A 16,305-nucleotide genomic window follows, 5' to 3' on the forward strand; every position below is an offset into this window, starting at 1 on the left:
TCAGATCTAAGGCTTGAACACTGTACATACAGAATTCCTGGCAGTGGAGACTTCAGGCTATTTCCAAAAGCAGGAGCAGAAAAAGCAGGCTCTAACATATATTTAGTGTTCCCTCTGATAGTTAGAAGCTCCAAATATTCAACAACAACTACGCCAATAATGAAGAAAGTCTGTTACAGCTCATGCTCTAAATTTAGAGAAAATAGCAAGCTAAGAGAGAGAACTCCTGTAAGAGCCAGTTATAGCCCTTATACCAGTATGCACTGAACTGAATGTCTACAGAGAGTTGTCACAAGAGGAATCACATTTCAGACAGCACGTCATCACTCAATATCCTGGTTTGTAGAGACATCAGTGTAACAGAATTTCATAAATTAACCATTAAGATGTATCTTAATCAACAATAAAACATGCCCTTGTCTTTCTGCTTTCAAGTACTATGGTTGCAAGTATGAGGCATTGGAAATTTTAGGTACAAATCTTATTTAAAACTTAATTATTTTTTATTTTTACAAAGAATTATAAAATGTATATAAGATGATGAAAAACTCATTTATCCTTTTAAGATTTATCCCTAGAGAACTTCTTGAAAAACATTATTTGAAAAATAAAAATCATAGACTCTGCAAAGTACAAAAATTTACATCTTTGCACAGTTCCTGTGCTTTAGTTGTATTGTATTCATTATATACATATATACTAATTTGTGCTTTTAATTACACAAGTTTAGTATAAACTTATAAAATTAAATCTACGAGTTAATTATGCAAAAAGGATCTGGGAATAGCAGGAAACTTAACTAAACCATAAGTTAAAAAAAAAAATCCTAAAATATCTCACTTTACTCAAGTCTACTTCAGAGTAGACTGCCAACATTACAATTTACTAAACCAATGCCAAATGTTTTCAGCTAAAACTGATTCTTGCCTGCCTCCAACTCCTTAGATATTCATTATATTCTTATTTGCATATCTGAATGCAGTATAATTCTCATCCACAAGGAAAGTTTTCATTTATGTATTAATTTAATTTTTTCTTCAGACTTGCTCTTCACTTCACTTTCTTTCCAGTTTCTAGGGCAAAAAAACAATGAAAAAAAGAATTAAAAAAACAAGGCAGAACACGTGAATTCAATGTCAGTTTTCAGTCTTTCATAGTACTAAAACATAATTCGAGGTATAGAATTAAACTGACAATCCTGTTCCTTGAACTAAAGCATTTACTCTTAATACAAAAATCTTGGAGTTAAGAAGTGAACGTTGTTATTTGTCAAATCAATCTACATATTTGCTTCTCACACTCAATTTAAAAAGTTAAGATTGAAAGCTTAAATATCCATATGCTTGGATAAGAATCACTACAGAACAAAGCCTGTAGCATACCTCTATCATTCAGTAAGCCTGCTTTAAAATATATCAATTATCAATTTTACTTTATACCATACATTGCTGTGGCCAATTCATGTTGGTTTCAAGACCTGTATGGAAGAATTAATCACTGTTATGAATCAGAAGACATAGTTTCTGCACAAGGCTCTCCCCAACCTGCAACCTTTGAAGAGGATTCCTGGCCCTGTAAACGTACCTTGTCCATTGCAGATGTTGCATTCAGAAGTTCTTGAAAATTTCTAGATCTTTAGGGGGTACTGGAGGCATTTTATTCCAGTCATCTTCAGGATAAGCTTCAAAATTGGAAGTATCTCCATCATTGGATACTTTCGGCACGATAGGAGGCTAGTGAGCATAAGTACAAAAAAAAGTTAGTACAAAAAGAATTTACAGAATTTCACCTTTTTCACCAATATTGACTGATGTTGAGAGAGAAAAGACTATGGCAACACATACATGTTCCAAAGCTTTGTCTGAAGTTAAAAAAAAAAACCGTAACACAGATATCCATTTGTTTAGCATTCAAGCTCCAGATACTTTACAAATGGAAATTAACTACTGCACAAGATTATTTCAGTTAGGCTTCCAGGCATGTTCTGTTATAGAGGACTCTGCCACTCTCCTCATCTTTCACTCTTTGGCCAACTGGCAAGCAGCAGCATAATCATCATCAGATCCCTTTCAACTAAGATAAAGTCATGATAGCAGGGCAGGTAATTGCTTTGTAATTGAAGAAAAAAAAGCCTTCTGCTTTCAAAACAGATTGGCTGCATTTGAAGAGGCTGAAATGACTAACCTGTATGTGCCTCACACGATCTACTACGCCTTTTTCTAGGCAGCAAGTAATGAAGCTGCTGCACTGTAAAAAACTGATTTTCACAAGAATGTCTGTAAAAGTATCTTAACACAAATGGATCTTTGGATTTTATGAAAGTTGGAAGTCCAATGAGAAATAATTGTTTTCTACCTCTTTCCTCATAAGATCCTTTGGATTTCCAGTTCATAGGTTTTTTTTCCTATTTTCTTTTAGTTTAGTGCTGAGATTACTCTGCCCTTCTGGACACAGGAATGTGAGAAACCTTCTTTCTGAAACATTTAATCAGTTACAGGTAGCAAAAACATTTCTTTACTCATGTGACCTTCATTTCTATCCCCTTCTTAGTGGTATAGTGACCTTAAGTATCAGCATACCAAATATACTGCTCTAGTTTAAGAATACCTAAAGAACACCAAATAGGCCAAAGAAAGTTACAGCACAAAAAGAACTACAAAGCACAATGTTGTTCTCCATTTCCTGATAAAGGCTGCCATTGGCTCTGAGATCTGATTTGAAATTTCAGGCTTAGAAAAATGGCATTACCAAGTTTCCAGCTGGAAGGAAAAGTCCTTACAGACAGTACCTCCACACTTCAATCAAAAACAAAACCTTGTTTTGGCAATATGGCAGCCCCAGAATACTGCACAGATTCTTTCGAATATGGGAACAACCTTCTTTGCTCCAAAAGCTCAGCTCCTGTGATTTAGTGTTTAATGCAGAGTTCCAGAGAGCTGTGCGTGGCAGACACAGGTATGCAGCACACCTCCAGGTTACAGTCTTTCATAATCTCTATCCTCCAATGTTCCCAAACTGCAAAAAGAACTTGAAAATGTACTTTCAAAACTTCCTATGCAGAGACAAGCTACCCAAACTGACTGAAGACTGCCAAAATGCTACAGCTAAAGACAAGGGAAGATGTAGCCTGGACCAAAACCTGCTTTATTCTGATCTTGCTTTCAAAATGTCAAAGAGCCTCAAGGCTCATGGAAAATGGGTCTTCAAGAAAAATCAGAGCTATTTGATCCATGAGAGGGAATGTCTGATAGCCCTGCTTCCCTGGACACAAACTATCAGGGAAACAAGTTTTGTTATGTAATACAGAAGCAGAGAGAGGAATTCACATTAACAAAACTATGTTCTCTCTCCCACCATTTAATGTTATTTGCAAAATATTGACATTTAAGATCATTTCAGAACTGTGATTCAATGCCCACTTGTACAGCAGAACAACTCATACGTTTTAGAGGAAAAATGCATGTACTATGTCATGTTTTCCATCTCTTCATCAGTAGATACAAGACTAAGGTTATCGAAATAGTTACTTTTAGAAGCAGAACCACAAAGCAAATTTCTGACCCAACTTATGCCTTTGCTTTGAAGAATAATTAAGTAGGATCTCATCCTCATCTTCTAAAGTTCAATGCAATCATCAGTAAGAATAAGAAACAAAATTTCAAATTCATCACCCGAATGCCAGTGAGTTTTTTCTTAATTATAATGCTGCATGAAGGGTGCTTGGATCTGAGACTAACATTCACCTTTTTAATACTATTTGCTATTTATTTAGTAATAAAAATCCTTGTAAACCAGAGTCAAAATTTGTTACGATTTTATATTCCCATCTGTGATTTCTGCGTGATCAGAATTTACAGTAGGTAATATGAAAAATGTGCCTTTGTTGTAACACCTGTAGATAAATTAGGTGTCAATTAGGTGTTGTAATCCCAACATCAAATACAGAAAAAAACTGCCTACAGCATTACATTAGGATGTTGTTTACAAAAATACCTCATGAGTGTTTTCACCTCTTATCTGTTTTCCCCAAATTATCTAGTTAGAAATTCACTGTAAAAAGCCGTGCAAATAAATGTAAATCCAAACATTAAATTAGTACTTGACTGACTGCAGATGGCTATCTATGTTATTGAAGATCACTTCTGTGAGAAACTGTTCCAGTTAGAACTTTGAGGAAAGAAAGAAGGGTTTACTTCCAAAGTGCTTTAAAAAGCATTTTACAGTGTTGATAGCTTTTGCAAACATCTGCCCTCACTCACATAATACTAGAATTCAGTGCTGTTAAAACTTATGTTAGAATTACATTCATAAATCCTTCTTTCTCACCTCTTATCTTTTTCCTACTCCCATATGCTTTATATTTTATTAAAGCATTTACCTGAGTTGAACTTGGCAGAAAAAAAGAGAAAATATTCCCACAAATACGAGACATAAACAAAGGTAACCCCACACCAACACTCTTTCAATCCTACAACAGTAGTTACTTACAAAGACCTATAAATGAAAGCTGAAGCTTATTGCATGTAATGTTAATCACCAGACTCCAGCAAAACAAAGCAGGCTTTTTAAAATTGACTATTCATTTTCAAGATTCAAAGTGTATCGCACATGATATGTCAATAGACATTCAAGTAAATTAAATTTGCAGAGGAAAAGGAAAAGTATAATTATTGATGGATACAAATACTCAGATACTCATACACACATGAAGACATACACACACAACAAAAAAGTTTCAACAGAACAGTTCAAATGAACAGTAACTTCTCATTGACATATCCTATACAGTATTTTTCAGAAGGCACCTTTAATCTCCTTTGAGGTACAGCATCCCAGTCTATAGACCTGAACCATCGATGTCTCTTCACATCATCTGCTCCATTCTTTAAAAAACAAAGAAAAACAAAACATTTAATAATTGGATATGAACGCCAAGACATGTATTTCACCATAAGAACTATGCCATAAAAAAACCCTAGTGGTTTATTTAACCTTATATCATTTTTTCAGGAGATAATCAATAAAAGATTCTACAGGATAAATTTATAGGTGTTATTTCCCTAGCAGATCCTGAGTTCCAGCAGTAAGTCCAATTTATTAATTTATTTTTAGCATTCCTCTTACACAAGATAGATGAAAATTAAACTTAAAATATCCTCAATGCCATTCACTGCAGTTTTGTTTAATTCAGTTTACTCCAGAGCTTTAAAGAATGACTCTTATTCAGATCTGCTTTCTAATTCTCACACTAATAAAAAAAATTAACTGTAGGGTGGTGGAGTGTAAATTAGAAGACAGTACTAGGAAATACCTTTATCAAACGTTACAGACATTTCATACTGACAGCAAGAAGTCCTGAGTACTGTCATAAGAATATTTATATATGTAAAACCATTTATTTTTTCATTTCAGTGTTTTGTAGTGATTACTTTCTCTTGGTTGGCTTGATTTCAGTTAAGTACATAAGGAAAAAAACATTATTATTATTATTATTTTTTTTTTTTACTTTTGAGAAGAGGCGGATAACAATATGAGCACGACTTGCAGAAACACAGAGTTAAACTTTTCATTTAGAACTGTACAACAGAAGACACATTTGGAAACGTAATTCAAACTCATGCTTATAAAACTAAAAACTATTCTTAAGTCTCTTCTGTAGAATTCTTTCACCTTGTGCATTACATCTAACATTTTATACTGACCTTCATATTTCCTAATCGCCTTGTCCTGTCAACCACAAGTAGCTTCTTAATAAGGTCTCTGCAATAAAGAATATGTGTTCTCTGTTCAACAGAAGCAATACATGTTTGACTTCCATACAAATGCTGTAGAATAAGAACTTACATCACTTTGGCAAGTTAACACTGTGTACAATTTATCCATTCATTTATTTTGCATTTCAGAAGAGTTAAGAGTCATTTTTTTCTCTTCTTTCCTTCTCCCCAAGTAGAACTATCTTTCTATGCATTGTTGTACTTTCCTGGGCTTTCTGAGTATCAAAATTGATCTCAAATCTATTTGGCAGAACACAACCCTAGTTTATACATAAAATACAGATGAAGTCACACCCTCAATTTCATACATTCAAATTTAAATCCTGTGACAGCTAAGTATTCGGGGAAACCATGGAAGAACTACTCATCTTTATAAAACTAGTAAGATCTGCAAGCTCTTTCATTTCAGTGAAAATGAAAACTTTCCTCTGTGATTCTACATCACTGAGCAACTCTACATAAAGCTACATCGACCTTTTAAAAGACGAAAATACATTCAGAGACACAAAGAATTTGTGTTTTAAGAGCAAAGTGCTTTCTAAGTGCCAAACAACATAAAACTAAGTGAGCATAATTTAATGAGTACAATTGATTACTTACAAGTTGGGAGAAAATCTATCTTCATATATTTGAAGCAGTTAATTTGTATGTCAATTATTACTGTACTACATATCATTCTTCTTTCACAAACTTCCAATGAAAGGTAAGAACAATTGAACCACCTCTCTTGTTTCTGCAGTCTCAACAGACTTGAAGGTTCCAATATTGCATGAAATGCTAAAGGTCTACAGAATATGGCCAATTTAGACTTATTAACCTTGCAGAAGGTTAAGCAAGCTGATTTACAGGAAAAAAAAAAAAAAAAAAAAAGGAAACATAGCATACCTGTCTCTTTCTACCCTTGGTTCAAACACTTACTATTCCAAAACAAAAACAATATTGTGTCATGTATCCTAGGAATCACAAAAGTGTACGCACAAAGAATACATGAACTCACAAGTGAATGTGCTGGACTGTTTCTAAAGCTGTTGTATTTGGCAGGATACAATTCAAAAACTAAACTGGAAAAATATTCAATTGCCAGATAAAAGGAGAATAAAGAAGGCAGAAATCATTTTTTTAAACTCTCATGATAGTTTCAGACAGTCATTGTTTGGATTATATTAAATAAAGCAATTGATTCCTTTTACAGTGACCTTCAGTGAAATGCTTCCTTCCAGTTCTTCACAGAGAAGGCTACATAAGTGGCTATAAACAATCTTTTCAGCTGAGTAGAACTGAAAAGAAATCCAGAAAACCAAAATAAGAGACATAGGATATACAGCCAAAGTGAAATCATGGAGTTTACTCTTCCAGTATAACTAGAAAACATTCAAAAGATCATTATTTGTTAGCTTCAAAAACTGATATTAGAAAAGCATAGCGAAACTCAGTGATGTGTATTATCACAAAAAAATGAACAAATGCTGCAGTCAGTAGAACAAATGCCTATTAATTTGAATCAACTGACAGTTGAGTGCTTCTTTACTTTGTAGTTTCTCAAGAAAAGTTTAGAAATCATCACGTTAGAATCTGTTGATGTACTGCTGTATGTACATGAAGAATGAGATTCTTCATGTTTCCAGAACTTTCTAGATTCCTGGAGCACTGATGTTTCATTTGGCATTTTCCAAAATTGTCTTTGCAAGAAAAGTTTACAAAAACAGAAGAAAAGTTTTGCTGCCTAAGAGCAAAGACTTATAATTCAATTGTTACAAACACAGTGTAACACCAATACTTTGATGGACATGTCAGATAGGACACAATACTCCTCTTCCTTTCTGAGATACCAACTGCTAGGAAGAAGATAACGAAAGCAAAAGGGAGATAAGTAAGAAAGCAGACTGTGTTAGTAGAACAAAACAATCTTAGCAAGTGCTTTAAGAAAATGGTGCAAGGATGTGAGACTACCTATTCTTCATATTATGATTTAAAATAAGGGAAGTTGCTGCAACAAGACATAAATTACGCTAACAACTTGGTGCAGGAAAGCAGGTGAAATCAATGGATGAGATCACTCAAAACTGAAGTGTGAAAGGAAGAAAGTCCAAACCAGAATCCCACAAGGCCCCTTAAAGGCAGGAATGTAATGGGAATGAACTGCCAAGCACAAGCTGAAAGAACATCTGGATAACAAAAACTGGCAAAGAGGTGTATCAGCAAGTATGCTGATTAATGTATCCTGCAATTCATGTCTAGACTGAAGAGCAAAACCTGCATATACATGCTTAATAACATAACTAGGAAACTTACAGCATCAGGTGTCTTCTGGATAGTAGAGGTAAGTGCTTGCCAGTGACCATTAAATACAAGCACAAACTAACAACACCTCTACTTTCAAATGCTTTCAAGAGCTGCTAGATACTCTATGCTAACTCAACCTACCCAAATACCCTAAATTTGAGCTATTCAGCTCTGGTCATGTTTTAATACTTTAATACACATAATACGCACACTGAAAATGTACACTCTCTTTCCTAAGATAGACTGGACTAGGAAGACTGGAGGAGACTACCTAGTTAGAAACCACTTCAAGATAGTGATGAAACACTCTTAAAAATAGACATGAATGAGAGACACTAATGAGCGTAACCAGACATAGACAGATTTGATTCAGTGAACCTGATGATTCAGAGAAGGCTTAAAAATTTCTCCCCGAACTAGTAGCTTTGCAGGATAATTAATGAATGTTCAGATAAAGTTGGACAGATTTTGTTATATATGCCATACAGCGTTTTATCTATCAAACTAGTGTCGACATTAAGCAAATGCCATTTCTACAGGTCACTTCAAAATACCCTGACAGATTAACCTGGGTATGTAAGAACAACTTCCTGCCCTCACTCATGCAATCATCTCTACATCTCTGCAAACCTATGTTTACAATTGCACTTTAGAAATTCTAAAATTTATTAGCAATTATTTCAGTGACAGAACTTTCAATGAAGGAATTTTGGAATAGGAGAAAAGAAGCATTTATCTGCTACCCACCTGTAATAATTGAAAAATATTATGAATAGAAAACAGACATGCATATTTAAGATTGCACATTGAACTGGGACTCCCCTATTTGAAGAGCCATTTCACACTGGAACTTCAGAAGTATCAGAGTTCAAGTAGTTATGTAAAGAGTGATATAAGTGGTACTTACACAAAGGAACAGTACAGTGTCCTCCTAATTTTTATGCATGCTAAAGTATCTCCTCATAGTTCTCTTTTCTTCTTCTCCCACACCATGCTAGCACCAATAAGCTTTGCACAATGCAGGAAGGCATTTAATATTCCAATATATGCAGGAAAGTATGAAAGGCAGATAGTATATAACAACTGTATCACCTGCCTGAAGTCTATCACACATACAGTTTTCCTTTGAGTGCAAAAGTAAAGGCAATCTAAAATATTTTCCAACTTAGTGTTTTAGAAAATTACAATAATCTATGAAGATACTTTCAGAAAGAATGCTCAGAAGGAAATTGGAATATAAAAGACAAGGTTGGGAGTCACAGACTTACTTTACATATAAATCCAAATGCCGTGGGAAATCTATTTTGCCAGCAAGAATCTTCTGGTATATGCCAAATGGATTGTCATCAAAAAATGGAGGAAACCTATTTTAACACAACAAATTTATAGAGGTTAGGGAAAAAAAAAAAAAAAGAAAGAAAAGAAGAATCTTGCAAATATTATGATGTTATAGTAATCTCCCCAAAGTGATTAGGTGGTTCTTTTTGGTAGGACATCATCAATCAAATACTAACTTGGTAAATAAATTATCAAGTCATATTGATGCTGCCATTGCAAAAAAATTTGTCCTGTAACCACTGACTAGTTTCTATCCAAACTGTCACAGGCCCTACATACAAACAAGATAGTCCAGTTCAGTTATTTACTGTACTTCTTTAGTTTAAGTACAGGGTTTGTGAGACAAGGTCTGAAGGAGAAAAATTGTTCAGACTGTTCAGAACCCAAGTCTCTTAAAGTGTAGCTCTCTTTTCTGCATTGGGACAGATAAAGCATAGATTTAATGACGAGGAAATCAAGATACAATTAAAATTCTACACTTATTTTCTATAGAATTCTCCATAAAGTTGTGAGCTATCAGAGAGACTGCTTCCAGTCTGTTATCCATGCTAAGATTTGAGAAAATTTTCTGATGTGCTTCCCTTACCAGTATATGACAGACCCAAATTACTGCAAGAGGCTCAGAGTGTAGGTACTTCCGTACAACAGGCAAATTCAGCTTTGACCAAGTGCCAAGAGGTTTTCATAGTCATCATTTTAAAAATTACCACAGGAAATATTTTAGGGGAATGGAATAACTATTCATTCACTGATCTGTCCCACCTTGACTTCTGTAACACAACACTGCTCTTATGCTTCTACCTCAAATCATTTACAAAATAGAAACTGGATATAATTAATACAGATGTTATTCAAAATCTCAAATACTGTTACAACAGCCTCAACACTTAAAATGTTTTCACATTTTCTTAACACTTTGTAATTACTTTCTAGAAGACTTAAGCTACAGTAAGCAGATTGGTATGTAATACAGGATATTTTTCTCCTCCATCTCCAAATGTTCTATACACTGCTGAGGTGTTAAGAAGAATCAGGAACTTGTATGTGTTTCTATGTATCTGTGCATGTTAAGTTTGCTTTGTGCTTTCCTAATTTGAAAATTCTACATTACTATGTTATCTTTCAATTATTCTTTTAAATTATGTTTGGGTATATAAAAATTTAATGGCAGCATTGCTTAAAGTATATGTGAACTGTACCGCAATATGAGATTTGAGGTGAAAGCTTTTCTTGATCAAAAAACAAATGACTTGATACTACACGCAAATGGTCAATCTGCAACACATAGCATGGAATTTTAACACAACAGCACAAATACTGTGCTGGAAGCTCTAAATCAACAAAAAACCCCTTGAGCTTCAAACCGTCTTCACACCACAAAGCAAATATAAACAGCTGCCTTTTTTCCAACAACTGAAAAAAAGCTAAAAATTCTCTGTATATAGGACAACAGCTGCAAACCATTCCTTTTGCTAACTGATGCGTAACAATGGCATTGACAATGGTCTCAAAAATAACAGATCATTTTAACACTGAAGAAGAGGTGTTGTGAAATGTCAAGGGAAAAGCAAGTCAGACATAAGAAACTGTAGGCAGAAATCACTATCTACCTATAAATGATAGACCAAGTATGAAAGGTCTGTTGTGATAGGACAAAAGAAAATGGCTTCAAACTAAAAGAGGGGAGATATAGACTGGATACAAGGAATAGGCTTTTTTATGATAAGGATAGTGAAGCAGTGGAACAGGTTGCCCAGAAAAGTGGCAGACACCACGACATTCAACGTCAGGCTGGACTAGGCTGTGAGCAGCCTCATCTAGCTGTGGTGTCCCTGTTCATTGCAGGAGAGTTGGAATAGGTGATTTTTAAAGATCAGTTCCAACTCAAATGATTGTATGATTCTGTCATGTAGTCACAAAACAACAGAAAAACAACAGAAAAGCCAAAACAACAGAAAAAAACCTCATAGTTCTCATTAAATGAGAAAATTCAGTTAATTATATTTCTGATGACAATCATCTAACACGAGTAATATGTTAAATAACAAGTAAGTTTTCCTCTGTGGTAGACTGTAACAGAACACAATCACTCAACATACATAAATCTTTTAATTTCTATTTTCTTCTATTGCCACTTTATTTAGATTGCTCAGATTAGCTTAAAAAAACTGACATCAATAATCTTGGTTTTCTGTGTTCTTTTTCCTTCCCATATTTTATTATCTAAAACCTAATCAGGACTTTGCCTTAAACCTAGAATGTGCAGAACCTGAATTCCATGGGCCACCAGGGACTGAGTTAGTGAAATAAGACACTGAAGAACAGGAAAGTGTGGTTTATTTTGTTTGTTTTTAGAGAGATCATTTCCTAACACACACATCTCCCTATTCTTTTCAATTGCTTTTGGGGTCCAGAGAGTAACTTCAGGAAATAACTACCAAATGTCACAAGTCATTTACTTGCACATAGTAACTTAGCCTTGAAGTCAATTTTTGTTCACTTTCAAATAACTGTCCTGCTTCTTAACTCTTTGTTGAATTTTAAGGGGTTAAAAGACAAAACAAAACCTCTTATGACTATTTTTTGCATTTAAAAGCCTTGATAGTAAGTATCAAGCCATATCTTGAGCTGATGAGGAAAAGTACTTTAAAACATTGCTACTGCCAACAATAGTGAAAAGCTGATAAAATGCTAAAAGCATTTACTCTGTGTGGTAACATTTTGTTTTAAATAAAAGACGGACAACACAGTCTCTGCTCCCCTGAACCCCCTGACCACAAACCTCAGAATTTTAGAACAATCAGACGTGGACTGAGACCCCAAACAAACACTAAAGAAATGAAGCATGTGTACATTGTTATGGAGAGCATTTAAACACAAATACTTTTACTAAATCAGAAATACTGTAGTAAAAGACAGACTGTTACAAAACCACTTGCCGACAGCAGCTGCTTTGTCAATCAGCCAATGCAAGATCTCAGTTGTCTTTTAGAAAACACATCATTTATCTCTATTAGTTAAGAGTCTCAATAGCTGAAATATTCCTATTAAGCTTGAGGGAACCAAAACCTCATCACACAATGTCAGGTCACAGAAAATCCTACAGCTAGAAATGACTGCAGCTGCACCCATTATGTTAAATATATACCCGTTATATTTCAGCAGAACATGCAACAGTCATAGTTCAATGTTCTCGAGTCTTGAGATCTCACTGACTCCACAGAATAGATCGTGCTTGAATATCACCTGCATTCACTACATTAACTTAGGAAACCATTTCCGCTACTATGCTACCTGAGCTATGAAAAAAAGGGAAAACTGCCAGATTTGCACTTCAGGGGTCCCCCACCAAATCCCGTGGAAGGAAGTTAAATCACTCAGATGACCACCGGGAGATGGTAACATCTGAGCTAACGTTATTGCCCCAGACACTTTTATCCTCATGCTGTCTAAGACAGAATAACAGCAAAAGGACTGTTGGGAATCTTGTTCCTTTCATTCATCCCTCTGAGAAGTAAGAAGAGAATCCCACCCATACAGGTAGCTATGAAGCCTGATACAGATTAGCCTATATCAAATACTTTTTGTTAGATGAGTCAGCCAACCTTGCCTGTGTCAGTAGGAAACTCCTAGCACATTTCTATGCTTTTTCTGCCTTGAGCTCCACAGCAAATGCATATTCAGATCTTCAGGACTTTAAGAAACCAAGCAGTGGGCTGCAGCATTGTCCTCAGACACAATGTGGATAGCACTGGGTGGGCTCATTCACATCAAACATTCACTGTATACTGAAGCTCTGAAGCAACGAGCCACTGACAGTCTGCTCATGCAATCAATTTTTTTGTTCAAGCACCACAGCCCTGAGCTAATGGCACGTCACAGAAAAGGAAGATCAAATCCAGGGAAGGAAGTTTTTGTTTTCACTCTTCTCTATGGGGCTGAAGATTCAGAACGAAAGGCCATAATGACAACCTGATGCATGCTCAGCCTGTGAGAAGGCATTGAGCGCACTGGGACTGATATTCTAAGAAGTCGTTCTAACAAACACTTATTGAAATACAGTTTCTTTGTAAGCTACGAAAACATAGCTTTTATCTGTACTTACTCTATGACAGCAACAATGACAAACCTGATTTTAAACATTTTTTAAAAGTGAGGAGAAGCATATGGATGCCTTGTTTGTACACATGCACAAATTCACTTTCTCTCTAGCCCTGTTATTTATTTTACTGAAAATACAAATATGTTTTTTAAATCAGAGCAAAGTCAGGAATTACTTTTATCTGCCTAATGCTTAGAGTAAGAAGCAGTTATTCATATTAATGCTGAGAAAAATCTCATTTCAATTTTTATCTTCTGTGAAAAAAGAAATTTCAAGAAATTTCAAGACACCAGAAATAACATTTGAGAAAATGGATTATCAAATAGACTGTTTAAACTTTTCCCTATTTGCTTTGGTTTAAAGAAAACCAAACTGCACTGACATATGTCTTCCTGTTTTCCATCTATCTATTAACAGACTTAAGTTCTCACTGCAACTGTTATTTTGCTATGCTAGAAACTGGTTACAGAAGTTTCAGAGAAAAACAGTATTCACTGTCTCCATCTTTTTATGGTTTTGCATATAAAAATGCCAACTTTAACGGAACTCTTGTCCAGAAGAGATTAGGAAAAAACCAGCTACTAAACAAAAGTACTTAAGATACTAAAAGGAATTACCTAAAAAGGGTAATTTCCTCTCCCACAAATACCCTGCCAGTAATGGTAGTTTTCTGTTTGTTTGTTTGTTTGTAATACAGCACCATGATTTTTGTCTTCAAAGACAAAAAATTGAAAATTGGTATATTAATAACAAACTTAACCCAAATCTGATCTTCAGAGTATCACAAACAGAACTAGTAAAGAATCATAACCTTATTTTTGACACAGTATTACTGTGATATATTAATCACTATCACTTACCCTGACAACATCTCAAATATAAGAATTCCCAGGGCCCACCAATCCACAGCTCTCCCATGACCTTTGCTTTGTATGACTTCTGGTGCAAGGTATTCAGGAGTGCCACAAAGTGTCCATGTTCTGGGAGGAAAACAGAAAACATAAAATACAATAATAAAATTAGACTGAATTGGAACTAAAATTACAATTAAAAAAAAACCAAACAAACAAACAGGAAACATTCAAGATGTGTCTGCATTACTTATTACATATAGGAATAAAAGAAAAGGAAGACCTCTACAGATCTCAGAAGACTGCTGTATCATGATCCAGTTCACCTGGCATATAAATAAAAATATGGAAATTAAGAAACTGCTTGGCTGCAAGAGACACCAGTAAACTCAGCCTTCTGCCTGCTAGCGTGGTACAATGCCCATTAGGCTACATGTTGTTTTGAGATCATTAACAGCAGTTTTCACCCTGTAAGCTGCAGACATTTGACAGGCCCAGCAGTGGCAACGGCAATGTGAAAGATAACTCATGTTCCAGATGGCCATGCAGATTTTAACGAGTGTGGCACGCAGGCTGTTGTTCATCGCTGGCAAAAATGCATAGCTAATGGTGGTGACTATGGTGAAATCTATTGTTTTGTAGCTGAGAATTTGTTCTATCAAATAGCACTACTGTGCTCTTTGTAGTTATTGTAATTTCCATGAAAGGAAATAGGAAGCATTACTTTCAGAGCAAGCTATGCAGGAACTTTTATTTGTACAAACATTTGTGCAGAATTTGCCTGGCTTCACATCACAACTTATTTTTAAACACAGGCCATAGAAAAAAAAGAAACTCTGATAATGCAATATGATTTTTCTCCAAGGAAAAGTGGTAATGAACACATTAATATGAATAGCAATCACCTTTAAAAAGCCATATATACATCTTTCAACTTCCCTATTTTCTTTTCCTTCCATTTTTCTACTTAATTTAAACTACCTTCTTCACAACCAGAAGGAAATGTTCAAAATTTTTATTACGGCATCTCAATATATCAGCATTTTTGGTTTATCTTTTGTTTAGAAGGTTAAATAAAATGCTTTTCTAAGATTGCAGAACTACTTTAATCGGAGCTTTAAAAAAATATTGTTATTCCTAAAATATTAGGAATTAGGATTAGACAAGCTGTATAACCAGTCATAATTTTCAAAAATCCAAGATGCAAGGAGTTGAATTTCTTTAGGCCTAATTTTAAAACAGCAAATGCAAATAACTCCACAGCTAAACTGAGCATGTTACTGATACACTGTACATACTATTGAAGCCACGTTCATTGGTGTAAGAATAAATCTTCAATTTTTAACGACAAATGGAGGGCATAATTTAAATTGACGGAAAATATAAACTGACTTTCTAAATCAACAGCATTCAAGAAAATTCCTGCATACAGCACTATTTACGCACTGCTGCCACCTAGCAGTTGCCAAGATAATGCCTATTTATCATTAAAAGAAAAGATTATGACCCACTCTCCTCCTAAAATTTAAGACATTGTATTACAATCCAGTATATAAACTTTTATTTATGTTTATTTAGCCCATCCTGCAAGTAAACAGCTACCAGTAATTGGTGTCTTCACAAGTTGTGTATTTGTACCACATGATCATGACTTACGTACTCTCGATGGTCAAGTAACAAACCACTCTGTATTCTGGAAAATGTATAAAGTATTATTTTGATTATTATGCAGGCTGCTTTGAAAGTAAAGCCTCCTATTTATTTTTACGAGAACTACAACCAAAACAAAAAGTACAATAACGCTATTTGACAGAGCAAATTATCAGCTACAAAACACTACTTTTCAACAAAGTCACAACCATTTTCTCTGCATTTTTGCCAGTGATGAACAAGAGCTTGCATGCTGTGCTCATATAAGTCTGCACCAGTGGAGGTGAACCACTATTGCTGGTGCCAC

General features: G+C 34.8%; 1 protein-coding gene across 1 annotated transcript in view; it reads right to left on the minus strand.

Moving 5' to 3' along the window:
• Positions 1–1,607: 1,607 nt before the first annotated feature.
• PRKX (protein kinase cAMP-dependent X-linked catalytic subunit) overlaps positions 1,608–16,305 on the minus strand; it is a gene marked incomplete at both ends in the record, with an annotated part of 51,010 nt that continues 36,312 nt past the window's right edge. The window contains 5 exons of the mRNA XM_079537644.1: positions 1,608–1,733; positions 4,806–4,883; positions 5,703–5,760; positions 9,326–9,421; positions 14,358–14,477. Coding sequence (XP_079393770.1) covers positions 1,608–1,733; positions 4,806–4,883; positions 5,703–5,760; positions 9,326–9,421; positions 14,358–14,477 — 478 coding nt within the window. The remainder of the gene's footprint in view (positions 1,734–4,805; positions 4,884–5,702; positions 5,761–9,325; positions 9,422–14,357; positions 14,478–16,305) is intronic.

The sequence above is a fragment of the Tetrao urogallus genome (assembly GCF_951394365.1).
Source record: "Tetrao urogallus genome assembly, chromosome: 1".
In the NCBI taxonomy this organism is placed as follows: domain Eukaryota; kingdom Metazoa; phylum Chordata; class Aves; order Galliformes; family Phasianidae; genus Tetrao; species Tetrao urogallus.